The 27,995-nt window shown below is 42.0% G+C and overlaps 1 protein-coding gene across 1 annotated transcript in view; it reads right to left on the reverse strand.

Annotated features, from left to right (window-relative positions):
• LOC133557151 (laminin subunit gamma-3-like) overlaps positions 1 to 27,995 on the reverse strand; it is a 182,285-nt gene that overhangs the window by 57,239 nt on the left and 97,051 nt on the right. The window contains exons 9-10 of the mRNA XM_061907396.1: positions 24,120 to 24,229; positions 12,234 to 12,464 (exon numbers count right to left, since the gene is read on the reverse strand). Coding sequence (XP_061763380.1) covers positions 12,234 to 12,464; positions 24,120 to 24,229 — 341 coding nt within the window. The remainder of the gene's footprint in view (positions 1 to 12,233; positions 12,465 to 24,119; positions 24,230 to 27,995) is intronic.

Consider the following 27,995-nt stretch of genomic DNA (forward strand, 5'->3'; position numbering starts at 1 on the left):
CTCCTGTCATATAGAGGATCTTGGACTAACGTCTTTGTCGGAGATTCCTAAACACAGCACTTCTGTTATAAAGAGGATCTTTGACTCCAGTCCTTAAAAAAAGAAGAGCAATCCTGTTATTTAGAGGATCTTTGATTAACTTTTTTTTTATAGTATATTGCTTAAAAGAGCTGAGCGCATCTGTTACATAGATGATCTTTGACTTGTGTTTTTAAAGTATATGTTCTTAAACCATAGCACTCCTGTCAATTAGAGAATATTTGATCAGTGTTTTTGCAATACGGCCTTAAAACAGTGTTGTGCTCCTATCATATAGAGGATCTTGGACTAACGTTTTTGTCAGAGATTCCTAAACACAGCATTTCTGTTATAAAGAGGATCTTCGACTAGAGTCCTTAACAAAAAGAATAGCAATCCTGTCATTTAGAGGATCTTTGATTAACCTTTTTTATAGTATATTGCTTAAAAGAGCTTAGCACACCTGTTACATAGATGATCTTGGGCTTGTATTTTCAAAGTATAGGTTCTTAAACCATAACACTCCTGTCAAAAAGAGAATCTTTGATCAGAGTTTTTGCAATACGGACATACAAACAGTGTTTTGCTCCTGTCATATAGAGGATCTTGGACTAACGTTTTTGTCGGAGATTCCTAAACACAGCACTTCTGTTATAAAGAGGATTTTTGACTCGAGTCCTTAACAAAAAGAAGAGCAATCCTGTCATTTACAGGATCTTTGACTAACATGTTTGTAGTCGATAGTTAAAAACAGCTTAGCAATTATTTTACATAGATGATCTTTGACTTGTGTTTTCAAAGTATAGGTTCTTAAACCATAGCACTCCTGTCAAATAGAGAATCTTTGATCAGTGTTCTTGCAATACGGCCTTAAAGCAGAGTTACGCTTCTGTCATATAGAGGATCTTGGACTAACGTTTTTGTCAAAGATTCCTAAACACAGCACTTCTGTTATAAAGAGTATCTTTGACTAGAGTCCTTAAAAAAAGAAGAGCAATCCTGTCATTTAGAGGATCTTTGATTAACATTTTTATAGTAGATTGCTTAAAACAGCATAGCACATCTGTTACATGGATGATCTTGGGCTTGTGTTTTTAAAGTATTGGTTCTTAAACCATAGCACTCCTGTCAAATAGAGAATCTTTGACCAGTGTTTTTGCAATACGGCCTTAAAACAGTGTTTTGCTCCTGTCATATAGAGGATCTTGGACTAATGTTTTTGTCAAAGATTCCTAAACACAGCACTTCTGTTATAAAGAAGATCTTTGACTGGAGTCCTTAAAAAAAGAAGAGCAATCCTGTCGATTAGAGAATCTTTGATCAGTGTTCTTGCAATACGGACTTAAAAACAGTGTTGTGCTCCTGTCATACAGAGGATCTTGGACTAACGTTTTTGTCGGAGATTCCTAAACACAGCACTTCTGTTATAAAGAGGATCTTTGACTAGAGTCCTTTAAAAAAGTAGAGCGATCCTGTCGATTAGAGAATCTTTGATCAGTGTTCTTGCAATACGGACTTAAAAACAGTATTGTGCTCCTGTCATACAGAGGATCTTGGACTAACGTTTTTGTCGGAGATTCCTAAACACAGCACTTCTGTTATAAAGAGGATCTTTGACTAGAGTCCTTTAAAAAAGTAGAGCGATCCTTCATTTAGTGGATCTTTGATTAACATTTTTTATAGTATATTGCTTAAAAGAGCTTAGCACATCTGTTATATAGATGATCTTGGGCTTGTGTTTTCAAAGTATAGGTTCTTAAACCATAGCACTTCTGTCAAATAGAGAATCTTTGATCAGAGTTTTTGCAATACGGCCTTAAAACAGTGTTGTGCTCCTGTCATATAGAGGATCTTGGACTAACGTCTTTGTCGGAGATTCCTAAACACAGCACTTCTGTTATAAAGAGGATTTTTGACTCGAGTCCTTAACAAAAAGAAGAGCAATCCTGTCATTTAGAGGATCTTTGATTAACTTTTTTTTTTATAGTATATTGCTTAAAAGAGCTTAGCACATCTGTTACATAGATGATCTTGGGATTGTGTTTTTAAAGTATATGTTCTTAAACCATAGCACTCCTGTCAAATAGAGAATCTTTGATCAGTGTTCTTGCAATACGGCCTTAAAGCAGAGTTGCGCTTCTGTCATATAGAGGATCTTGGACTAACGTTTTCGTCAGAGATTCTTAAACACAGCACTTCTGTTATAAAGAGGATCTTTGACTACAGTCCTTAAAAAAAGAAGAGTAATCCTGTCATTTAGAGGATCTTTGATTAACTTTTTTTTTTATAGTATATTGCTTAAAAGAGCTTAGCACATCTGTTACATAGATGATCTTGGGATTGTGTTTTTAAAGTATATGTTCTTAAACCATAGCACTCCTGTCAAATAGAGAATCTTTGATCAGAGTTTTTGCAATACGGCCTTAAACCAGTGTTGTGCTCCTGTCATATAGAGGATCTTGGACTAACGTTTTTGTCTGATATTCCTAAACACAGCACTTCTGTTATAAAGAGGATCATTGAATCGAGTCCTTAAAAAAAAGTAGATTAATCCTGTCATTTGGAGGATCTTTGACTAACATGTTTGTAGTAGATTGTTAAAAACAGCTTAGCAATTATTTTACATGGATGATCTTTGACTTGTGTTTTCAAAGTATATGTTCTTAAACCATAGCACAACTGTCAAATAGAGAATCTTTGATCAGTGTTTTTTGCAATACGGCCTTAAAACAGTGTTGTGCTCCTGTCATATAGAGGATCGCTGGCTAACATTTTTTGTAGTAGTTTCCTGTGGAGTAGGGGTGTGGTCCGCGGTGTGTAAGGACCGGCCTCGAAGCCAGCGGCAGGTGAGCGGATTACCCAGCTGGGACAGGTCATCCGATCACCTCTTTATTAGCAGCAGCCGGACTGAGACACGTGGTTGGAGTTGGAGACGGAGAGAGAGAGAGTCTTAAACATATATTGCTGGAAAGCCCACCATACTTGTGTATGAGAAATAAAACCCTCCCACATTCAGAGAGATCGTCCACATTTCCTGTCATAGAAAGGATCTTTGAAACGGCACAGTGCTCCAATAGAGAGACTTGAAATAACGACGCCTGGATATTATTTGCTCCGGTAAAAAGTGGGAATATGTGAACACATGAACACATGCATAGCAACGTCCTCACAGTTCAGCACGGGCTTGTTTCTCACGCTGACATTTGTGCAGGGGCCAAATGCGTTTATTTTGTTGCATAAATGCAAGTTAAAACTCTACTATGCAAAGCCAAAGCTATTTATCAACAACACCCAGAACCGCTCTTTGCTCTTTTGCCTAACCAAAAATGTCAAAACCCGCTGCAGTCCGACCGAGGAGACCAGGGAACGCAAGTTTGTTGTCTTTTTTTCGGGTCCGCCCTTGGGGGTGGGGGTTTGGGGGGTGCATCAGGAAGGCACTGAAGTCCCCCCCCCCTGCAAGAAGGGTCTTGGTGGCGCATACCTGTCCGGCTGCAGACATCAAGGTGCGTCTCGTTAGAATGCTGGCCACGGCTCAGCGCTTAGCAACAAAGACGCTCTTCGAGTATCTGCTTAAAAGCTTAAACGTTTCCCCGAGGATCTTATTTGGACATCTGTGGCGGGCAAACAGACGAAGGAAAAGAAACTTTCTGAGCTCGGCGTGTTTTTTTTTTCTTGAAGGTCAGAGTCAGTGTGCACAAATGCTAGCAAAAAGAGTAAAAAGCAACTCCCCAAAAAGATGAATTCCTTGTTTAAATGAAGTGTGTTTTACTTAATCATGGCAGCATTCAATGACAAATAAGCAGCAATTGGCACATAAAATTAAAACTTCGACAAAACCCGAAGTAAAGTTGGCAAGTTGTGTAATTTGTAAATAAAATAAAAAAACAGAATACAATGATTTGCAAATACTTTTCAACTTATATTTAAATTAATGGACTCCAAAGACAAGATATTTCATGTTCCAGCTCGGGCTCCGGGTGTTGATAAATGGCTTTCGCCTTGCATAGTCGTATTTTAGGCTTCATAATGCACCACCCAGTTTCAATAGGAGAAAGGTCTGGATTAAATCAGGCCAGTCTAGTATATAGAAGCCATGCTGTTGTAACAGGTGCATAATGTGGCATGGCATTATCTTGCTGAAATAAGCAGGGGCGTCCATGATAAAGTTGCTTGGATGGCAACATATGTTGCTCCAAAACCTGTATGTACCTTTTAGCATTAATGGTGCCTTCACAGATGTGTAAGTTACCCATGCCTTGGGCACTATTACACCCCCATACCATCACAGATGCTGGCTTTCGAAATTTGCACCTATTTCAATCCGGATGGTTATTTTACTCTTTGTTCCGGAGGACATGATATTCACAGTTTTCAAATGTTATTTGAAATGTGGACTCATCAGACCACAGAACACTTGCACACTTTGCATCAGTCTATCTTAGATGAGCCCGGGCCAAGCGAAGCCGGCGGCGGTTCTGGGTGTTGTTGACAAATGGCTTTGGCTTTGCATGGTAGTGTTTTAACTTGCATTTACAGAGATGTAAGTGCAATTTAAAACTGTAACAACACTCCGTAAACGTCTGGGAACTGAGAAGACCAATTTTTTAAGGATTTTCTGATTTTTTTATTCGGACCATACGGCGGGCCGGATTAAAAGGCGTACTGTCAATAGGCTGGTCTAATCAGGTGTATTTTCTTATATATGGCGCATCAGGAGTCATATCATGATTTTTCCCCCGGGTTTTTCAGATTTTTTTCCGGACAATAGGGCACACCGGGTTAAAAGGCACACTGTCAATGAGAGGGTCTAATCAGGTGTATTTTCACATATAAGGCGCACCGGATTATAAGGCGTATTAAAGGAGTCATATTGTGGTTTTTTTTTAATATGTTTTTGAGCGCCGTATGTATTTCCAAAGAACATATAAAATGTTGGTGTTGTTTACCTGAGTCATAGTCCCCTAATAGTTCGGCCTTCACTTATCTCTTATGTTTGACTGCCATCCACCGGTCACACTTATCAATACACCGTGTACCAAATAAAATAGCTTCGAGGTCGGTAAGCTCAACCAAACTTATTCCTTCGATAAGACGCACTGTCGAGTTTCAAGGATTTTAAGTGCGCCTTATAGTCTGGGAAATACGGTAACACTAATATAGCTAAACTCCGGTCAAGAGATGTGAATGAAATATGGGGGGACGGCGTGGCTCGATTTGGAGAGTGGCCGTGCCAGCAACCGGAGGGCTCCTGGTTCAATCCCCACGTTCTACCAACCTTGTTGTGTCCTTGAGCAAGACACTTCAGCCTTGCTCCTGATGGGTCGTGGGTAGTAGTGTGTGAATGGGTGAATGTGGAAATAGTGTCAAAGCGGTTTGAGTACCTTGAAGGTATAAAAGCGCTATACAAGTATAGCCTTTTTTTTTTATTGTTGCCGGTTATTTAGAAGGTTTTAAAGGAGCAATAGAGGAGATGACTTTTGCTAACGCTTATTTACAATTTAGAAAAAATCTTGTCTCACATAGGGATTCCAAATGACCATGTATTTACCTTTAATTGTAATGATGTGTTTTTAATAGTAATATATTTCAATTAGCCTCTGGTGAAGTGTCACGGTGAAAGGGTGTTCCCCTGCTCCCTGCTGGGCCGGACCTTGTCCGTCATCCACTGTCTTTGTCTCTGCGGGTGGAGGCGGGGCCACAAGCATTCACAAACAGCTTGTAAGTTAAACGTAAGGTCGAGTAGAAGCATTTAAGTTTCATCTTAAAACTCATTTGTATACTCTAGCCTTTAAATAGACTCCCTTTTTATACCAGTTGATCTGCCGTTTCTTTTCTTTTTCTCCTATGTCCCCCTCTCCCTTGTGGAGGGGGTCCGGTCCGGTGGCCATGGCTGGAAGTACTGGCTGTCCAGAGTCGTGACCCAGGATGGACCGCTTGTCTGTGTATCGGTTGGGGACATCTCTGCGCTGCTGATCCGCCTCCGCTTGGGATGGTTTCCTACTGGACTCTCTCGCCACTATATTGGATCCACTTTGGACTGGACTCTCACGGTTATGTTAGATCCACTATGGGTTGGACTTTCACAATATCATGTTAGATCCGCTCGACATCCATTGCTTTCGGTCCCTTGGGGGACGGGGGGTAGGTTGCCTACATATGCGGTCCTCTCCAAGGTTTCTCATAGTCATCATTGTCACTGTCACCAACGTCCCACTGGGGTGAGTTTTTCCTTGCCTTTATGTGGGCCCTACCGAGGATGTCGTTGTGGTTTGTGCAGCCCTTTGAGACACTTGTGATTTAGGGCTATATAAATAAACATTGATTGATTGATTGATTGAAACATTGAGTATGAATAATCGCAAAATGGCCCAAAATGTATGTGTGTGGCGTGGCCTGTGGACCTGCAGCGAGGCTGGGTGTGCCAGGACCGGCTTCGAGATTAGCGACAGGTGCGTGGATGACACACCTGGGACTGCTTATCTCATCACCTGTCGCTATGTTCAAAGGCAGAAGCCGGAAAGGGAAAGGGTAGAGTCGGTGGTGGAGTGCAAGCGAGAGGGAAACCATTTGTGTGCTCATATAAGTAAAAAGACGAGCACCAAAAAAAAGACTAAATTTTCAAAATAAAGCATCGTTCAGAACTTTGAACGAAGCTGTCATGTTCTTGATTGGTGGTCCGAAGAACCCGGAGGGGCAAGTCTTCCACAATGTAATAACTTCTTGTAACTTTTTGATTTATTATTGACCAATGATTACAAAAAAAAAAATGCTGATTTGAGTCAGCCCCCCGCGGCCCCTCTGGACTTTGTGGACGAGCTGTGCCAAACCCGCCCGAAAGAAAAGAGAGGATGTTGAGGAAGTGGGGTGCAGGTGCGGCGTGATGGAAGCAGTTGACTTCTGGACCTGAAGGCGGGGGGGACAACAAGAGAACCAGTGTTCTCCCCAGAGAGAGAACGAGAGCGAGGGAGAGAGACCACTCGCAGAATCCGCGAGTAAATCAGACATCGTTAGCCGGGAGGCGGTCGCCAAGTCTAATTAGGATGGAGGCCGGCGCTGATAGCGGGATGGCTTCCGGAGCAAACGCACCGGCGGCGCCGTCATCCCAACTGGGTCACATCCCGGCAAAGACTTAGGCACCGAGAGATTGAGGAGCGATGAAAGATGATTATTCTTTTGTTTGTTTCCCCCCACCTTCTCCCTCTCCAGCTGCCAGCCTGAGATTGTGCGATGCGGACTCACGGCGGCGTGCGAAAATAACATGAATAAATAACCACGGCAACGGCTTCACTACTTTACGGGGCGGCGCCGACGGAGAGTCGGAAAAAGTTTTGGTCCACATCTCAATTGGTACTCAAAGCGCTTTGACACTATTTCCACATTCACCCATTCACACACTGATGGAGGGAGCTGCCATGCAAGACCCTAACTACGACCCATCAGGAGCAAGGGTGAAGGGTCTTGCTCAAGGACCTGACGGACGTGACTAGGTTGGTAGAAGCTGGGGATTGAACCAGGAACCCTCAGGTCTCCCAACTGCGCCACGCCGTCCCCAAGTAACACATTTGGGAGTGCTGAAATCGCCATGTAAAATCGCTAATGCTAATCAGTAGCATGTCAAAAGTTGAACCTTAAGCCCCGCTTTGACACTATTTCCACATTCACCCATTCACACATTGATGGAGGGAGCTGCCATGCAAGGCCCTAACCAAGAACCATCAGGAGCAAGGGTGAAAGGTCTTGCTCAAGGACACGATGGATGTGACTAGGTTGGTAGAAGCTGGGGATTGAACCAGGAACCCTCAGGTCTTCAAATCGTGCCACGCCGTTCCCAGTAACACATGTGGAAGTGCTGAAATCGCCATGTAAAATCGCTAATGCTAATCAGTAGCATGTCAAAAGTTGAGCCTTAAGCCCTGCTTTGCCACTATTTCAAAATTCATCCATTCACACACTGATGGAGGGAGCTGCAATGCAAGGCCCTAACCAAGAACCATCAGGAGCAAGGGTGAAGGGACTTGCTCAAGGACCTGACGGAAGTGACTAGATTAGTAGAAGCTGGGGGATTGAACCAGGAACCCTCTGGTCTCCCAACTGCGCCCCGCCGTCCCCAAGTAACACATTTGGGAGTGCTGGAATCGCCATGTAAAATTGCTAATGCTAATCAGTAGCATGTCAAAAGTTGAACCTTAAGCCCCGCTTTGACACTATTTCCACATCCACCCATTCACACACTGATGGAGGGAGCTGCCATGCAAGACCCTAACTACGACCCATCAGGAGCAAGGGTGAAGGGACTTGCTCAAGGACCTGACGGACGTGACTAAGTTAGTAGAAACTGGGGATTGAACCGGGAACCCTCAGGTCTCTCAACCGCGCCGTCCCCAAGTAACACATTTGGAAGTGCTGAATTTACCATGTAAAATTGCTAATGCTAATCAGTAGCATTTCAAAAGTTGAGCCTTAAGCCCCGCTTTGACACTGTTTCAACATTCACCCATTCACACACTGATGGAGAGAGCTGCCATGCAAGGCCCTAACCGCCACCCATCAGGAGCAAGGGTGAAGGGACTTGCTCAAGGACCTGACGGAAGTGACTAGTTAGTAGAAGCTGGGGGATTGAACCAGGAACCCTCTGGTCTCCCAACTGCGCCCCGCCGTCCCCAAGTAACACATTTGGGAGTGCTGGAATCGCCATGTAAAATTGCTAATGCTAATCAGTAGCATGTCAAAAGTTGAACCTTAAGCCCCGCTTTGACACTATTTCCACATCCACCCATTCACACACTGATGGAGGGAGCTGCCATGCAAGACCCTAACTACGACCCATCAGGAGCAAGGGTGAAGGGACTTGCTCAAGGACCTGACGGACGTGACTAAGTTAGTAGAAACTGGGGATTGAACCGGGAACCCTCAGGTCTCTCAACCGCGCCACGCCGTCCCCAAGTAACACATTTGGAAGTGCTGAATTTACCATGTAAAATTGCTAATGCTAATCAGTAGCATTTCAAAAGTTGAGCCTTAAGCCCCGCTTTGACACTGTTTCAACATTCACCCATTCACACACTGATGGAGGGAGCTGCCATGCAAGGCCCTAACCGCCACCCATCAGGAGCAAGGGTGAAGGGTCTTGCTCAAGGACCTGACGGACGTGACTAGGTTGGTAGAAGCTGGGGATTGAACCAGGAACCCTCAGGTCTCCCAACCGCGCCACGCCGTCCCCAAGTAACACATTTGGGAGTGCTGAATTTACCATGTAAAATTGCTAATGCTAATCAGTAGCATTTCAAAAGTTGAGCCTTAAGTCCCGCTTTGACACTATTTCCACATTCTGTGACGCTTTGCTGGCACCGTGGTGTGGATCGCGTTCTCTCAATGATGCAATACGGAATGGACACAGCGTAAAGGTAAGAACGATATTTTATTTATACTATAAAAATGAGCTAAGGACCAAAACGCTTGCACGAAGGCACTAACAAAAAAAACAAACTGAACTAGCATGGGAGCTAGACACAACTAAGGACGCTAGCATGTGAGCTAGGAAAACAAACATACACAATAGCACGGAAGCTAATCGAATACAAAAGATAGTTAGCACAATGCGGGATAGCGACGTCACCTGTTGCATCAAGAGCAATTTAGAGTCCGGGAGCGAATGGCAAACAAGGGAAGTCTTAAATAGGGAGATAATCAAACATCAGGTGCGCATGACAAACAAGAAACAGGTGACACCAATGGGTAACTATAAAAAACGAAACCAAACAAAGTGCCACTGGAAACTAAGGGAGTCAAATACCAAGACGAGATATAAAACATTTGGAAGTGCTGAAAACGCCATGTAAAATCGCTAATGCTAATCAGTAGCATTACAAAAGTTGAGCCTTACTTTAACTTACGTTGGAGCATTTTCTAAGTTTAATTTATTTGTGCTTACCTACTACCTAGCGTTAAATTTGGCTGAGTCCAGTCCCTTAGATCGCCAAGTACCGAGACCGGCAACCGGGCGTGACCCGACACACAACCCAGGAACTGTAACAAGGTGGATTTTACGTAACTTGGTCGGCGACCTGTTCAAGGTGTACCTTTCCTACCGTCCGAATGCAGCTGAGATAGGCTCTAGAACCCCCCTGCTACCCCTGAAGGGACAAGTGGTAGGAAATGGATGGATAGATGGATGGTCTGTGCCAAATAAAAGTACCGGACTCGGTACCGATCTCTAAGTGCGTTTGGCACTGGGAACAATGAGTGTGTAGGTTCTGGCTCAAGGACACGGCGAACTAAACGGAAGCTGGGTCGATACCATGAACCCTCACTTTTCTGGACAGCTGCTCTACCATCTGAGCCATGTCACCCTATACGACTCATAAGTTGTTGAAGGAATCGTAACTTTTTAACACACTTCATAGTCACCTGGTCTCCCAGAGAATAAGAAGACAAACCAATTGGGGGTGACCATGAACCGGGTGTGACCTGACACACAACCCAGGAACCGTAACAAGGTGGATTTTACGTAAATTGGTCAGCGACCTGTTCAGGGTGTACCTTTCCTACCGTCCGAATGCAGCTGAGATAGGTTCTAGAACACCCCGCATACCCATAAAGGGACACGCGGTAAAAAATGGATGGATGGATGGTTCGTGCCAAATAAAAGTACCGGACTCGGTACCCATCTCTAAGTGTGAGTGGCACTGGGAACAATGTGTCTGGAAGTTCTGGCTCTAGCTGCGATGAGGTGGGGACTTGTCCAGGGTGTACACCACCTTTCGCCCAATTGTAGCTGAGATAGGCACCAGCACCCCCCGCGACCCCAAAGGGAATAAGCGGTAGCAATGGATGGATGGTTCTAGCTCAAGGACACGGCGAACTAAACGGAAGCTGGGTTGATACCACGAACCTTCACTTTTCTGGACAGCTGCTCTACCATCTGAGCCGGGTCACCCTATACGACTCATAAGTTGTTAAAGGAATCGTAACTTTTTAACACACCTCATAGTCACCTGGTCTTCCAGAGAATAAGAAAACAAAGCAATGGGGGTGACCGGCAACCAGGCGTGACCCGACACACAACCCAGGAACCGTAACACGGTGGATTTTACCTAAATTGATCGGCGACCTGTCTAGGGTGTACCCCTCCTACAGTCCGAATGCAGCTGAGATAGGATCTAGACCCCCCGTGACCCCTAAGGGGACAAGCGGCAGGAAATGGATGGATGGATGGTCTGTGCCAAAAAAAAGTACCGCACTCTGTACCGATCTCTAAGTGCGTTTGGCACTGGGAAAAATGTGTGTGGAGGTTCTGGCTTAAGGACACAGCGAACTAAACGGAAGCTGGGTCGATACCATGAACCCCCACTTTTCTGGACAGCTGCTCTACCATCTGAGCGATGTCACCCTATACGACTCATAAGTTGTTGAAGGAATCGTAACTTTTTAACACACTTCATAGTCACCTGGTCTCCCAGAGAATAAGAAGACAAACCAATTGGGGGTGACCATGAACCGGGTGTGACCTGACACACAACCCAGGAACCGTAACAAGGTGGGTTTTACGTAAATTGGTCGGCGACCTGTTCAGGGTGTACCTTTCCTACCGTCCGAATGCAGCTGAGACAGGTTCTAGAACACCCCGCGACCCATAAAGGGACAAGCGGTAAAAAATGGATGGATGGATGGTCTGTGCCAAATAAAAGTACCGGACTCTGTACCGATCTCTAAGTCTGAGTGGCACTGGGAACAATGTGTCTGGAAGTTCTTGCTCTAGCTGCGATGAGGTGGGGACTTGTCCAGGGTGTACACCACCTTTCGCCCAATTGTAGCTGAGATAGGCACCAGCGCCCCCCACGACCCCAAAGGGAATAAGCGGTAGCAATGGATGGATGGTTCTGGCTCAAGGACACGGCGAACTAAACGGAAGCTGGGTTGATACCACGAACCTTCACTTTTCTGGACAGCTGCTCTACCATCTGAGCCGGGTCACCCTATCCGACTCATAAGTTGTTGAAGGAATCGTAACTTTTCAACACACCTCATAGTCACCTGGTCTTCCAGAGAATAAGAAGACAAAGCAATGGGGGTGAGAGTTGCCGACCGAGCAGCTTTGTAGCTCTAGATTTAGCCTGAAGGTCTTTCTCAAAAAGCAACCAGCGACAAATAGTTTTTCTGGTCTTTCTGGACACTTTTTGGAAACTAACATGTGTTGATCGTGTTCAAAACCTTACCCGTCTCCAGGTGGCAAGTTCCATGCTGGTGGCAGTTGCAGGGCACGCAGGCGGAGAAAGGTCCAGCGCCGGGGAACTCCCTGGTGAAGTCCGGGCCGCATCGCTCGCAGAACTGGCCGCCAAAACCGATGGGACAGGAACAGGATTCCACCCATGGAGCTGGGGGGCCGGAGGCAGCGTCGGTGGCGGGAGAAGCAGAAGTCAGACGGACTTCGGCCAGCTGGGACGTGTCTGGAGACAAGGGCGGGAAATGGGAACTTGACTCAGGTCCTTACTTGTGTTGCTGTTAGTGGTAAGATGTGTCCTACAGTCCCCAAAACCACCATTCATACACATTCATACATCAGTGTGAGCGGCACTGGGAGCAGGGTGGGGTCGTCTCTTGCCCAAGGACACAACGGCCGTGGCTAGGATGGCGGGAGCTGGAATGGAACCCGGAAACCCTCCACTCTACCAGTTGAACCACGTGGTTTATTTAGGCCGGGGGTCGGCAACCTTTACCCCTCAAAGAGCCATTTTGACCTGTTTCACAAAATAAAGAAAACAATGGGAGGCACAAAACTCTTTTGAAATTTAAAATGAAATAACACTACACAAAGAGTTTTTACTTTGTGCTATGTATAAACCAGAGGTCTCAGACACGCGGCCCGAACCTTAATATGAACATTTTAGGATAGTGGGGCCCGCAAGTTTTTTAAGAATGCTGTTTATCAGCCAACCATCCCGAATGTTCCAAGAGACTAGCGAATGTTTGCAGAATTTCCCTCGATTAACAATAATAAGGGCAACCTATGAAACTGCCTTTGACACCCTCTAGAACACGTCCAGTTAGCTTGCCAGCCCGGTCACATGTCGTCCGAGGCTTCTGCTGACACACTCAAACGATTGCAAGGCATACTTAGTCAAGAGCCATACAGGTTACACTGAGGGTTGTGATATAAACAACTTTAACACTCTTACTAATATGCGCCACACTGTGAACCCACACCAAACAAGAATGACAAACACATTTTTGGAGAACATCGGCACTGTAAAACAACAAACACAAAAGGACAAATACCCAGAATCCCATGCATCCCAGTCTTCCGGGTTACATTAGACACCCTGCTAGAACCAACCGTGCGTCGGTTGAGGTGAACGGGGTTGGACGGTCGGGGTTTGGTGCTAATGTAGCCCGGAAGAGTAGGGATGTATGGAATTCTGGGTATTTGTTCTTCTGTGTTTATGTTGTGTTACAGTGCCGATGTTCTCCCAAAATGTGTTTGACATTTTGGTTGGTGTAGGTTCACAGTGTGGCGCATATTAGTAAGAGTGTTAAAGTTGTTTATATCACAACCCTCAGTGTAACCTGTATGGCTCTTGACTAAGTATGCCTTGCAGTCGCTTTTGTTTCTTATCAGAGGCTAAACATAAAATGTCCAGTCGACACGCAGATCGCGTGACGTAAAAGCGGGCAAGACAACATGTTTTAGAGGAGGTTAACGACTTTGCCATCACTGCACACCCTCAGAATTGTAGTCCAGGTGAAAATTGGAGAATGTTATCCCCGGGGGATTTCTGAGAGAGTCACCAAAAACCGGAAACCTCACGGAATAGACAATGGCTTGTCTGGAGAAATAAAATTCCTAATCTACGATTTGACTCGAGAATGGCCTTGACGTCGCAACAACAGGAGCAGACTGTTCTGAAAACAACCCCCGAGGACGCCTCAATGATGGACGCTGTTGACCTCCCTCCCTCCTCAACAAGACCTGGAGTCGAACTTTTGCTTGCATGCAGAACTGCACCTGGCCTATGGACACTACCTCAACACACCCGTTCCCCCCCCGTAAATTCAGCTGAGCCACATCAGAGTGATCAAAGAGTCACATGTGGCTCCGTAGCCGTGGGTTGCCGACCCCCGATTTAGACTATAAGAAGCATCAGACTTGAAGCCAATGACCACAACCAGGCAGGACTATCTGCTCAGGACAATAAATACATCCCAGTGGAAAGAAGAAGAAGAGGAGACAAGGGACTTCCTGCCATGAATAATGATAAAGGCAAAATGTCACTCTGTTTTCCTCCATTAACTTGTTTTTCCAGTCTTGTCATCGGACGACAGAAGATGGATGGCAAATTAGCTTAGGAGGAGTTAAGAGAGGTAATACAAAGTATTTCTCTCTTCCCAGTCTTGATTGGGATTGATTTTTTAAACTTCCTCTCGTTGCTTTTTACTTACAAACCCCGTTTCCATATGAGTTGGGAAATTGTGTTAAATGTAAATATAAACGGAATACAATGATTTGCAAATCATTTTCAACCCATATTCAATTGAATGCACTACAAAGACAACTTATAAACTTTATTTATTTTTGCAAATAATAATTAACTTAGAATTTCAAGGCTGCAACACGTGCCAAAGTAGTTGGGAAAGGGCATGCTCACCGCTGTGTTATATCACCTTTTGTTTAAACAACACTCAATAAACGTTTGGGAACTGAGGAAACTAATTGTCGAGGCTTTGAAAGTGGAATTCTTTCCCATTCTTGTTTTATGTAGAGCTTCAGTCGTTCAACAGTCCGGGGTCTCCGCTGTCGTCTTTTACGCTTCATAATGCGCCACACATTTTCCATGGGAGACATGCGGGCCTGGAAAGTACCCGTACTCTTTTTTTTACGAAGCCACGCTGTTGTAACACATGCTTAATGTGGCTTGGCATTGTCTTGCTGAAATAAGCAGGGGCGTCCATGAAAAAGACGGCGCTCAGATGGCAGCATATGTTGTTCCCAAACCTGTATGTACCTTTCAGCATTAATGGTGCCTTCACAGATGTGTAAGTTACCCATGCCTTGGGCACTAATGCACCCCCATACCATCACAGATGCTGGCTTTTGAACTTTGCGTCGATAACAGTCTGGATAGTTCACTTCCCCTTTAGTCCGGCAGACACAATGTCGAATATTTCCAAAAACAATTTGAAATGTGGACTTGTCAGACCACAGAACACGTTTTCACTTTGCATCAGTCCATCTTAGATGATCTCAGGCCCAGAGAAGCCGGCGGCCTTCCTGGATGTTGCTGATAAATGTATTTCGATTTGCATAGTAGAGCTTTAACCTGCACTTACAGATGTAGCGACAAACTGTATTTAGTGACAGTGGTTTTCTGAAGTGTTCCTGAGGTGATATCCTTTAGAGATTGATGTCGGTTTTTGATACAGTGCCGTCTGAAAAATCGAAGGTCACTGTCATTCAATGTTGGTTTCCGGCCATGCCGCTTACGTGGAGTGATTTCTCCAGATTATTTGAACCTTTGGATGATATTATGGACCGTAAATGTTGAAATCTCTAAATTTCTTGCAATTGCACTTTGAGAAACGTTGTTCTTAAACTGTTTGACTATTTGCTCACGCATTTGTGGACAAAGGGGTGTACCTCGTCCCATCCTGACTGAGCATTTTTTGGGAAGCTGTTTTTATACCCAATCATGGCACCCACCTGTTCCCAATTAGCCTGCACACCTGTGGGATGTTCCATATAAGAGTTTGATGAGCATTCCTCAACTTCATCAGTATGTTTTGCCACCTTTCCCAACTTCTTTGTCACGTGTTGCTGGCATCAAATTCTAAAGTTAATGATTATTTGCGGAAAAAAAAAAAAAAATTGTATCAGTTTGAACATCAAATATGTTGTCTTTGTAGCATATTCAACTGAATATGGGTTGAAAATGATTTGCAAATAATTGTATTCTGTTTATATTTACATCCAACACAATTTCCCAACTCATATGGAAACAGGGTTTGTACTTAAATGCAGGCTAAGAGTCAGGGATGGGTACTGAATTTGGTACTTTTATAGGTACTGAATTAAGACTTTGAAGCCTCTTTCTTTGCGCCATCCTCCAAATCTAAACATTAGGCATGGAATTGATCAGCTGGACTCTCGACTCCATCCATCCATCCATCCATCCATCCATCCATCCATCCATTTTCTACCGCTTGTCCCTTTTGGGGTCGCTGGAGCCTATCTCAGCCGAATTTGGGCGGTAGGCCGGGTACACCCTGGACAAGTCGCCCCCTCATCGCAGGGCCAACACAGATAGACAGACAACATTCACACTCACATTGACACTAGGGGCAATTTAGTGTTGCCAATCAAGCCCGGGATTAAACCCAGGACGGCTCAGGACCTTCGTATTGTGAGGCAGATGCACTAGCAAATAAATAAAATAAATGAATAGTTGTACTTGTATAGCGCTTTTCTACCTTTTTAAGGAACTCAAAGCGCTTTGACACTATTTCCACATTCACCCATTCACACACACATTCACACACTGATGGCGGGAGCTGCCATGCAAAGCGCTAACCCGGACCCATCAGGAGCAAGGGTGAAGTGTCTTGCTCAAGGACACAACGAACGTGACTAGGATGGTAGAAGGGTTGGGATTGAACCAGTAATCCTCAGATTGCTGCCACGGCCAGTCTCCCAACTTTGACAAGGGTTTTTAAGCCTTTTTAAAAAATCATTCACAGTCTGTGGCACCCTCAGGTGGTCAGGGAGAACATTCCACAGACCGCGAGACCGGAAACCATGATCTCGCATAATTCGGAGCTTTGTCCTCGGACTTTCATCAGGATCCGAGCAGCACTATTTTGTAAGTACTGCAGCTGAGAAGTGAGTCGCGGTAGTCTAAACCTAAACCTAAATACGGCGACTTGTCCAGGGTGTACACCGCCTTCTGCCCGATTGTAGCTGAGATAGGCGCCAGCGCCCCCCGTCACCCCAAAAAGGAAAAAGCGGTAGAAATAGATGGATGGATGGATGGATAGAAAATTAGAACAGCCTAATAGCTAGAACTAATATACGTATATCTAAAAAAAAGTTTTTTTTTTTAAAGAAGGGATTTTAACCCTTTTTTTTGGCCGGCGGGCAGTAGTTTGGCCGCCCCTGATTATAATGGTAATAACAATAATGGATTTTATTTATAAAAGGCACTTTACGTTGAGTAAAAAACCTCAAAGTGCTACAGTGTATTAAAAATACATTTAAAAATAAAAACAAATGTAAAAAAAAAAAAAAAATAGAAATAAATAGAAATATGTCAATAAATAAATAAATAAATAAATAAATAAATAAAAACTAGAACAGCCTAATCACTAGAGCTAGTATACATATATCCCCCCCCAAAAAAAGGCTTTTTAAAAAGAAGGGTTTTTAAGCCTTTTTTTGGCTGGCGGGCAGTAGTTTGGCCACCCCTGATTATAATAGTAATAACAATAATGGATTTTATTTGTAAAAGGCACTTTGCATTGAGTAAACAACCTCAAAGTGCCACACTGTATTAAAAAAACTAAAGAAACTAGAACAGCCCAATAGCTAGAACTAGTATACATATATCTTTAAAAAAAAGGATTTTGAAAAAGAAGGGCTTTTAAGCCTTTTTTTGGCTGGCGGGCAGTAGTTTGGCCGCCCCTGATTATAATAATAGTAACAATAATGGATTTTATTTGTAAAAGGCACATTACATTGTGTAAACAACCTGAAAGAGCTACAGTGTATTTAAAAAAAAATTCTAATAAAATAAAATAGAAATGAACAAATAAGTAAATAAATAAATAAATACATAAATAAATGAATACATAAATAAATAAATAAATAACTAAAAAAACTAGAGCAGCCTAATAGCTAGAATTAGTATACATATATCTTAAAAAAAAAGATTTTTAAAAAGAAGGGTTTTTAAGCCTTTTTTTGGCTGGCGGGCAATAGTTTGGCCGCCCCTGATTAAAATAATAACAACAATAATGGATTTTATTTGTAAAAAGCACTTTACATTGAGTAAACAACCTCAAAGTGCTACACTGTATTAAAAAAACTAAAGAAACTAGAACAGCCCAATAGCTAGAACTAGTATACATATATCTTTAAAAAAAAGGATTTTGAAAAAGAAGGGCTTTTAAGCCTTTTTTTGGCTGGCGGGCAATAGTTTGGCCGCCCCTGATTAAAATAATAACAACAATAATGGATTTTATTTGTAAAAAGCACTTTACATTGAGTAAACAACCTCAAAGTGCTACACTGTATTAAAAAAAAAAAAAAAGAACAGCCTAATAGCTAGAACTAGTATACATATATCTTAAAAAAAACAAGGATTTTGAAAAAGAAGGGTTTTTAAGCCTTTTTTTTGGCTGGCGGGCAGTAGTTTGGCCGCCCCTGATTATAATAATAATAACAATAATGGATTTTATTTGTAAAAGGCACATTACATTGTGTAAACAACCTGAAAGAGCTACAGTGTATTAAAAAAAATTTATAATAAAATAAAATAGAAATGAACAAATAAGTAAATAAATAAATAAATACGTAAATAAATAAATAACTAAAAAAAACTAGAGCAGCCTAATAGCTAGAATTAGTATACATATATCTTAAAAAAACAAGGATAAAAAAAAAAAAGGGGTTTTAAGCCTTTTTTTGACTGGCTTGCAGTAGTTTGGCCGCTTCTGATTATAATAATAATAATAACAATGATGTATTTTATTTGTAAAAGGCACATTACATTGTGTAAACAACCTGAAAGTGCTACAGTGTATGAAAATAATAATAATAATAAAATAAAATAAAAATGAATGAATAAATAAATAAGTAAATAAATAAATAAATACGTAAATAAATAAATAAATAACTAGAACAGCCTTATAGATAGAACTAGTATACATATATATATAAAAAAAAAAAAAAAAAAAAGGGGTTTTAAGCCTTTTTTGGGCTGGCGGGCAGTAGTTTGGCTGCCCCTGATTATAATAACAATAATGGATTTTATTTGTGAAAAGCACTTCACATTGAGTAAACAACCTCAAAGTGCTACACTGTATTAAAAAAAAAAAAATAGAACAGCCTAATAGCTAGAACTAATATACATATATCTAAAAAAAAGGATTCTAAAAAAGAAGGGTTTTTAAGCCTTTTTTGGGCTGGCGGGCAGTAGTTTGGCCGCCCCCGATTATAATAATAATAACAATTATGGATTTTATTCGTAAAAGGCACATTACATTGTGTAAACAACCTGAAAGTGCTACAGTCTATAACAAAAAATAATAATAAATTAAAATACAAATAAATAAATAAATAAATAAATAAATAAATAGGTAAATAAATAAATACGTAAATAAATAAATAAACACTAGAACAGCCTTATAGATAGAACTAGTATACATATATATAAAAAATAAAAATAAATTAAAAGAAGGGTTTTTAAGCCTTTTTTTGGGTGGCGGACAGTAGTTTGGACGCCCCTGATTATAATAATTGTAACAATAATGGATTTTATTCTTAAAAGGCACATTACATTGAGTAAACAACCTGAAAGTGCTACAGTGTATTAAAATATATATATATATATATATATATATATATATAATAAAATAAAATAAAAATGAATAAATAAATAAATATGTAAATAAATAAATAAATACGTAAATAAATACATGAATAAATATAAATTAGAACAGCCTTATGGATAGAACTAGTATACATATATATAAAAAAAATAAAATAAAAGAAGGGTTTTTAAGCCTTTTTTTGGCTGGCGGGCAGTAGTTTGGCCGCCCCTGAAAAATAGATAAATAAATACAAAAATAAATAAATAAATACAAATAAATAATCAAATAAATAAATAAATACATAAAAACTAGAACAGCCTAATAGCTAGAACTAGTATACATATATCTAAAACAAAGCTTTTTTTTTTTTTTTTTTAAAGAAGGGTTTTTAAGCCTTTTTTAAAAACTTCATTATGTCCGTTGAGACGGATGCGACAACTGTGGCCCTTAACGAGAGGCAGATGTGAGGCAAAGTGACGAAAGGCGGGCGAACCGTAACTTCTAACAAGCAGCCAGCCAGACATTCCGTGGCTTTTTTTAACGAAAGCACCGCGGGGTTAATAAGACGGCGGGGCCCGTCCTTCCTCGCCTTCTACCTCCTGATTTTTTTTTTTTTACCGGCCCGTTCAAGTGTGCGACGAGGGCCCCGTTTCACACCCTCAACATTTTGACACCCACGCCGTCAATCCTCGCCGCGAGATCGCCGTCGAAGTTCTTGAATCGACAATTTCCATCAGTGGGCCACACATCAATTTTGGATCACTTTGGCGGGAGGGACATTGAGCCTGTTAAACCGTTGATTTACACCAGTCTTTATCATCGCCTTTATGGACTGAAGACCATTTTTGCCACTGTCGCCGCAATGATGACAGGTGGCACCGTAGCGCTGTAAACGGCAGGGAGAACTTTGAAGAGGGCGAGATGGGATTGTATTTTTTTTTTTTTTTTTTTTTTGGGCCAGGGCCAGCGGTGATGATGGCTTTGAGAGTAGAGTTGAAATCATTAACGCTTTCCTCGCCTCTGTGGGCGCTGCAGTAGACAAAAGTGATGGAATATGCATGAGATCTCAAATATGTGGTGTCATAAACGCCACATGAAAAAGGTACAAGACAAGGACTCTAAGAAGTCTTTACCAGCCGGTGGGGGGAAAAAATGTCCTCTTTTTTTCCGCAAATATTTTTCCACTCCGGGTGTTGTTGATAAAAGGCTTCCGCTTTGCATAGTGGTATTTGACGCTTCATATAACGCCACGCATTTTCAATGGGAGACAGGTCTGGACTACAGGCGTATATAGAAGCCATGCTGTTGTAACACGTGCATAATGTGGCTTGGCATTGTCTTGCAGAAATAAGCAGGGGCGTCCATAATAACGTTGCTTTAACGGCAACATATGGTGCCTTCACAGATGTGTAAGTTACCCATGCCTTGGGCACTGATACACCCCCATACCATATTTTATGTTGATTTCCCGTCTGCTGCTCCCAAAGTGTCAACATGCACAGTGAAGTCCTGTATTTTAGACAAGTTGCTTTTTTCAGTGCAAATACAAAACTCAAAAACAATGAAGTTGGCACATTGTGTAATTCCTAAACAAAAACAGAATACAATGATTTGCAAATATTTTTCAACTTATATTCAATTGAAAAGACTGCAAAGTCAAGATATTTAATGTCTGAACTCGGGCTACGGGTGTTGTTGATAAAAGGCTTCCGCTTTGCATAGTGGTATTTGACGCTTCATATAACGCCACGCATTTTCAATGGGAGACAGGTCTGGACTACAGGCATGCCAGCCTTGTATATAGAAGCCATGCTTTTGTAACACGTGCATAATGTGGCTTGGCATTGTCTTGCAGAAATAAGCAGGGGCGTCCATAATAACGTTGCTTTAACGGCAACATATGGTGCCTTCACAGATGTGTAAGTTACCCATGCCTTGGGCACTGATACACCCCCATACCATATTTTATGTTGATTTCCCGTCTGCTGCTCCCAAAGTGTCAACATGCACAGTGAAGTCCTGTATTTTAGACAAGTTGCTTTTTTCAGTGCAAATACAAAACTCAAAAACAATGAAGTTGGCACATTGTGTAATTCCTAAACAAAAACAGAATACAATGATTTGCAAATATTTTTCAACTTATATTCAATTGAAAAGACTGCAAAGTCAAGATATTTAATGTCTGAACTCGGGCTACGGGTGTTGTTGATAAAAGGCTTCCGCTTTGCATAGTGGTATTTGACGCTTCATATAACGCCACGCATTTTCAATGGGAGACAGGTCTGGACTACAGGCAGGGCCAGTCTAGTATATTGAAACCATGCTGTTGTAACACGTGCATAATGTGGCTTGGCATTGTCTTGCAGAAATAAGCAGGGGCGTCCATAATAACGTTGCTTTAACGGCAACATATGTTGCTCCAAACCTGTATGTACCTTTCAGCATTAAAGGTGCCTTCACATATGTGTAAGTTGCCCATGCCTTGGGCACCAATAGACCCCCATACCATATTTTATGTTGATTTCCCGTCTGCTGCTCTTAAGGTGTCAACATGCACAGTGAAGTCCTGTGTTTTAGACAAGTTGCTTTTTTCAATGCAAATACAAAACCCAAAAGCAGTGAAGTTGGCACGTTGTGTAAATAAAAACAGAATACAATGATTAGCAAATATTTTTCAACTTATATTCAATTGAAAAGACTGCAAAGACAAGATATTTATTGTCTGAACTCGGGCTCCGGGTGTTGTTGATAAAAGGCTTTCGCTTCGCATAGTCGTATTTGACGCTTCATTTAGCGCCACACATTTTCAATGGGAGACAGGTCTGGACTACAGGCAGGGCCAATCTAGTATATTGAAGCCATGCTGTTGTAACACGTGCATAATGTGGCTTGGCATTGTCTTTCTGAAATAAGCAGGGGCGTCCATGAAAAAGACGTTGCTTGGATGGCAACATATGTTGCTCCAAAACCTGTATGTACCTTTCAGCATTAATGGTGCCTTCACAGATGTGTAAGTTACCCATGCCTTGGGCACTAATAAACCCCCACACCATCACAGATGCTAGCTTTTCAACATTGCGCCTAGAACAATCCGGATGGTTCTTTTCCTCTTTGGTCCAGAGGACACGACGTCCACGGTTTCCAAAAACAATGTGAAATGTGGACTCGTCAGACCACAAAACAGTTTTCCACTTTGCATCAGTCCTTTTTAGATGAGCTCGGGCCCAGCTTAGCCGGCAACATTTCTGGGTGTTGTTGATAAATGGGTTTGGCTTTGCATAATAGAGTTTTAACTTGCGCTTACAGATGTAGCGACCAACCGTAGGTGCTGACAGTGGTTTTCTGAAGTGTTCCTGAGCCCATGTGGTGATATCCTTTACACACCGATGTCTGTTTTTAATGCAGTACCGCCTGAGGGATCCAAGGTCTGTAATATCATCGCTTACGTGCAATTTTCCCAGATTTCCTGAACCTTTTGACGATATTACGGACCCGTAGATGGTGAAATCCCTAAACTCCTTGCAATAGCTCGTTGAGAAATGTTCTTAAACTGCCGGACGTTTTTGCTCACACATTTGCTCACAAAGTGGTGACCCTCGTCCCGACTGAGCATTTCCTGGAAGCTGCTTTTTATACCCAACCATGGCACCCACCTGTTCCCAATCAGCCTGTTCACCTGTGGGATGTTCCAAATAAGCGTTTGTTTAACGCCGGTTCGGCATCGTGGTAGCGGGTTCGATTCCCTCGTAGATGCGTCAAACGAAGAACACAACAAAGGTAGGATCTAACAAAAGGGGAGCTCTGAACAAAAACACTGGAGCATATAAAAAGGGAAACAAAAGACGCTAGCGTGAAAGCTAGGAAATATAAAGAACTAAGACTTGGCACGAAGGCATGAAAAGTAAAAACAAAGATGATTGGCATGTGAGCTAAAGATGACTAGGTGGCTGAGCTAATGAGCTAGCGAGACGTTACGTTGCGTCCCAGAAAGAATAAACAGAAGAGGCTGGCTTATAAAGGGAAGGTGATTAGCAGAGAACAGGTGCGCAGGAACCGGGAGTAACAGCTGAAACTAATAAGTAACCATGGTGATGGACTCAACGGGAAATAAACGGTATCAAACGGAGAATGAGAACAAAGATGGAAAAATAAACATGTGAAGATCCGAGTCGCGGATCGCGGCAGTTTGACGAGCATTCCTCAACATTCTCCGTCTTTTTTGCCACTTGTGCCAGCTTTTTTTGGAAACATGTTGCAGGCGTCCAATTCCAAATGAGCTAATATTTGCAAAACTTAAAGTTTACCAGTTTGAAGGATAAATATATTGTCTTTGCGGTCGATTCAATTAAATATAGGTTGAAAAGGATTTGCATATCATTGTATTTTGTTGTTATTTACCATTTACACAGGCTAAAACTAATAGCAAATATTGTTGGTGGTGCTTGGGGAGATTTTTGTGGGATGGTACGTGGTGAAAACTAATGTGGTTTCCTGGGCCTACAAAGGGCAAGGGGCTGACTTACAGTCGGGTCCCCCCGCGTTGCTGATGTGCAGAGCTGTCACGTTGAAAAGAAGACGCTGGAATTCGACGGCGGACAACTTGGGTTTGAAGCTTGCCTCGCTTTCATCCAGTCTGATGAAACGGAAGAAAAAAAAACCAAACACACACATCAAGTTCTGTCAAAAACTACGATTAAACAGCAGATGTTTTTTCCGGTTTAATCAGTCGCTCAATCCGAGTAATCTTTGCATGTAGGACGTGTGTGTGTGTGTGTGTTCTTGTATTTCTAGCCTTCCTGAGACATCAACAAGGAAAAGTTTCGTCCATGTGAGGATCGAGAACAAGTTAGGACCGAAATCATGGTCCCAATAGGAAAACCGTTGCATCTAATACAGAATATCTCATTTGGTGGTGAAATCTATCAAAATGAGGGCTCCCCCTGTAGTCAACATATGAAATAACAAGTAAGTAGGTAGGTCTTTATTGTCATTGCACAAGTACAACGGAAATTTGTTTTCAGCACAAACCTGTTCAAGATTAGACAAACAAACAGTGTACAGGGTTACAGAACAAGCACGCTGATGGGTCGCCATAAGGCGCCCCGTAAAAGATGGGAAAAAGGTCAACGCTGGGGAAGGATGAGTAAAAAAATACAATCCAGACTGAGCTCCTAAGGGGGCCCAGTTCGGAGTGAGAAAAAACCTTCATAGCAAAGCACATATACGTATTACAACATACATCTCGAGATATGAAGGTAGTTCAAGGTCATGGTGGTAGGCCGCAGCTCTCAGGCGCTGACCATCCATTCATCACCCCTACGGAATTGCGTCGAGGGCGTTGGATTGGGGGACAGGAGGGTGTATGTGTGGCGTATATATTTTTTTGTGTTTGTGTGTGTGTGTGTATAAGCCCATAGTGTGTCTCTTGGGCGGCATAGCTCGGTTGGTAGAGTGGCCGTGCCAGCAACTTGAGGGTTGCAGGTTCGATTCCCGCTTCCGCCATCCTAGTCACTGCCGTTGTGTCCTTGGGCAAGACACTTTACCCACCTGCTCCCAGTACCACCCACACTGGTTTAAATGTAACTTAGATATTGGGTGTCACTATGTAAAGCGCTTTGAGTCACAAGAGAAAAGCGCTATATAAATATAATTCACTTCACTTCACTTCTCTGTTCCGCGGCCTTGATGTATTTTCCGTCCCTAGTCCAAAGTTCACAACAACAGGTGTGTGTCCATGAGAGACAAAAAACAGAGTTTGTTGTGTCTACCTGCAGTGATCTTCGGGAGAGTCTCGAAGCCAGGGAAAAAAAATCCCAGTTAAAAAGATTTGTATGAGTTAAAAAAAAATATTGCTTTTCACTCTAAAATTGTCTATGACTGGTTTTCAAAAACTGCGGGGTAGACAGTCCGATGTAATCCACAGTTCTTCCCGCATCCTCCAATCATTTGTGGCAGCTTTGGGGTACTTTGAAGACTGCCAGCAACTTCCAATTTGTTGACAAACTAGAGCAACGCTTACTTCAATCAGCAGATGTCCTGTTGTCATAATTCCCAATAGGAATTATGTCCTCGACAGAAAAGGGTCGCCAGGCACGCGGCACTCCTTCTTCTCCCAAGAGTCCGTCGTGTGTCCAGCAACAACCGCTTCGTCACGACAGCAGGTTCCCCCAAACCCAAGATCTCGTCAATTTTGTTGAGGCCAGTTAAATAGTTCCAATGTTTAGACTTGGAGAGCAGTGCAAAAAGAGGCAACAAGAAAGTTAAGACAAGACAAAACAAAGAAGCAAGCAGGAGAGATAAGGGAGAGGAAAGGGGAGCGTCAGTAGGATTTAAGGTCTAAGCTTACATCACACTCAAATTTTTACTGCATACCTTTGGTAAGTGCCGGAGTGAGAAGAGATTTTAAAATATGAAGCGCATGCTTACTTTTACCGCATGCCTTTGGTAAGCGCAGGAGTGAGAAGAGGTTTTAAATTAATTAGCGCCCCGGCGGTAAGTCAAGGAAATACGGTATATATATAAATATATATATATATATATATATATATATATATATATATATATATATATATATATATATATATATATATATATATATATATAAAGGGTGGTCCTAACTAAAGAGGTTGGCATTTTTCTCAGGTCTCAAGAAGGTCTGATATACAAGAACATGTGTGTGTTTTCTTGTAAAATTGCCACTGTTATTGAGAAAAACTGACAACTTTTATCATAATGTTGCAAAAATGTTGAGTTTTTCTCATAAAATTTTGACTTGCGTTAGTAAATTTATGACTTTTATTGTAATACTACAAAAAATTCTAGGTTTTCCCTGTGAAAATACAACTCCTTTTTCACAAGCGTTTTTTATATTGGCATACCATGTATATATTTTTAAATATATTTATATATGTGTACATATATATATATATATATATATATATATATATATATATATATATATATATAGAAAGGGTGGTCCTAAAGAGGTTGAAATTTTTCGGAGGTCTCAATAAGGTCAGAAATACAAGAATATGTGTGTGTGTGTGTGTGTGTGTGTGTGTGTGTGTGTGTGTGTGTGTGTGTGTGTGAGTGAGTGTGCGCGTGTGTTCTGGCAATGCTTACTTAATGGGGACATCGATGTGTTTACACAGTCACCTTTAGGGTACATCTGATGGTAGGGGGACAAAAAAACAGGTCCCCTAAAGGGAACCCTTTTTAAATGATAGTCAGATCCATTCTGAAGATGTATTGTAGGAATGTTGTTACCGATGTTCTGTATTCTGAGGATCATGTCCTAATTAATTTGAATTTTTTATAAAAAACTTTCAATGGTCCTCAGTAGTCACGAACAAATGTGTGTGAATTATGCAAAATGATTCAAATTTGGTCCCCATGAACCATATTAATTATTTTTCCCCAGGGTCTCCACTAAGACTGATCAGCACATTACTTCATCAATCCAGAGATTTAAAAACATGTATGAGCTAACTGGGCAGTGGGCATTTTACACATTTTTTTTATGCCTCCACAACCTTTAGAAAGGGTGGTCCCCACAAGTTCTGATCAGAAACTTGGTCCCCATTTCAAATGATAACCAGTCTGTGTGTGTCTGTGTGTGTGAGTGAGTGTGCGCGTGTGTTCTGCCAATGCTTACTTAATGGGGACATCGATGTGTTTACACAGTCTTCTTTAGGGGACCTCTGACGGTATGGGGACAAAAAAAACAGGTCCCCTAAAGGGAACCCTTTTTAAATGATTGTCAGATCCATTCTGAAGATGTATTTTAGGGTTGTTGTTATTGATGTTTTGTATTCTGAGGATCATGTCCTATTTAATTTAAATTTTTTATTAATTTTTTAAAATGGTCCTCAGTAGTCACAAACAAATTTGTGTGAATTATGCAAAATGATTCAAATTTGGTCCCCATGAACCATATTAATTATTTTTCCCCAGGGTCTCCAGTAACACTGATCAGCACATTACGTCATCAATCCAGAGATTTAAAGACGTGTATGAGCTAACTGGGCAGTGGCCATTTTACACATGTTTTTAATGCCTCCACAACCTTTAGAAAGGGTGGTCCCCACAAGTTCTGATCAAAAACTCGGTCCCCATTTCAAATGATAACCAGTGTGTGTGTGTGTGTGTGTGTGTGTGTGTGTGTGTGTGAGAGAGAGAGAGAGAGAGAGTGTGTGTGTGTGTGTGTGTGTGTGTAGGCAGGCATGTAAAATGCAAATGTGCCAACTTGGACACATCTTCAGGGACTGATCTTTGCCACGGACTGAAGGATGACTTGTAAAGTCAGACTGCACATCTGATATATGCCTGCTTCACCGTGACAGCTGCTGCATCAGCAACCCTCCCAAAGACCGATCACAAGTTGGAAGTAGACAGACACA

The sequence above is a fragment of the Nerophis ophidion genome, linkage group LG08 (genome assembly GCF_033978795.1).
Source record: "Nerophis ophidion isolate RoL-2023_Sa linkage group LG08, RoL_Noph_v1.0, whole genome shotgun sequence".
Classification (NCBI taxonomy): domain Eukaryota; kingdom Metazoa; phylum Chordata; class Actinopteri; order Syngnathiformes; family Syngnathidae; genus Nerophis; species Nerophis ophidion.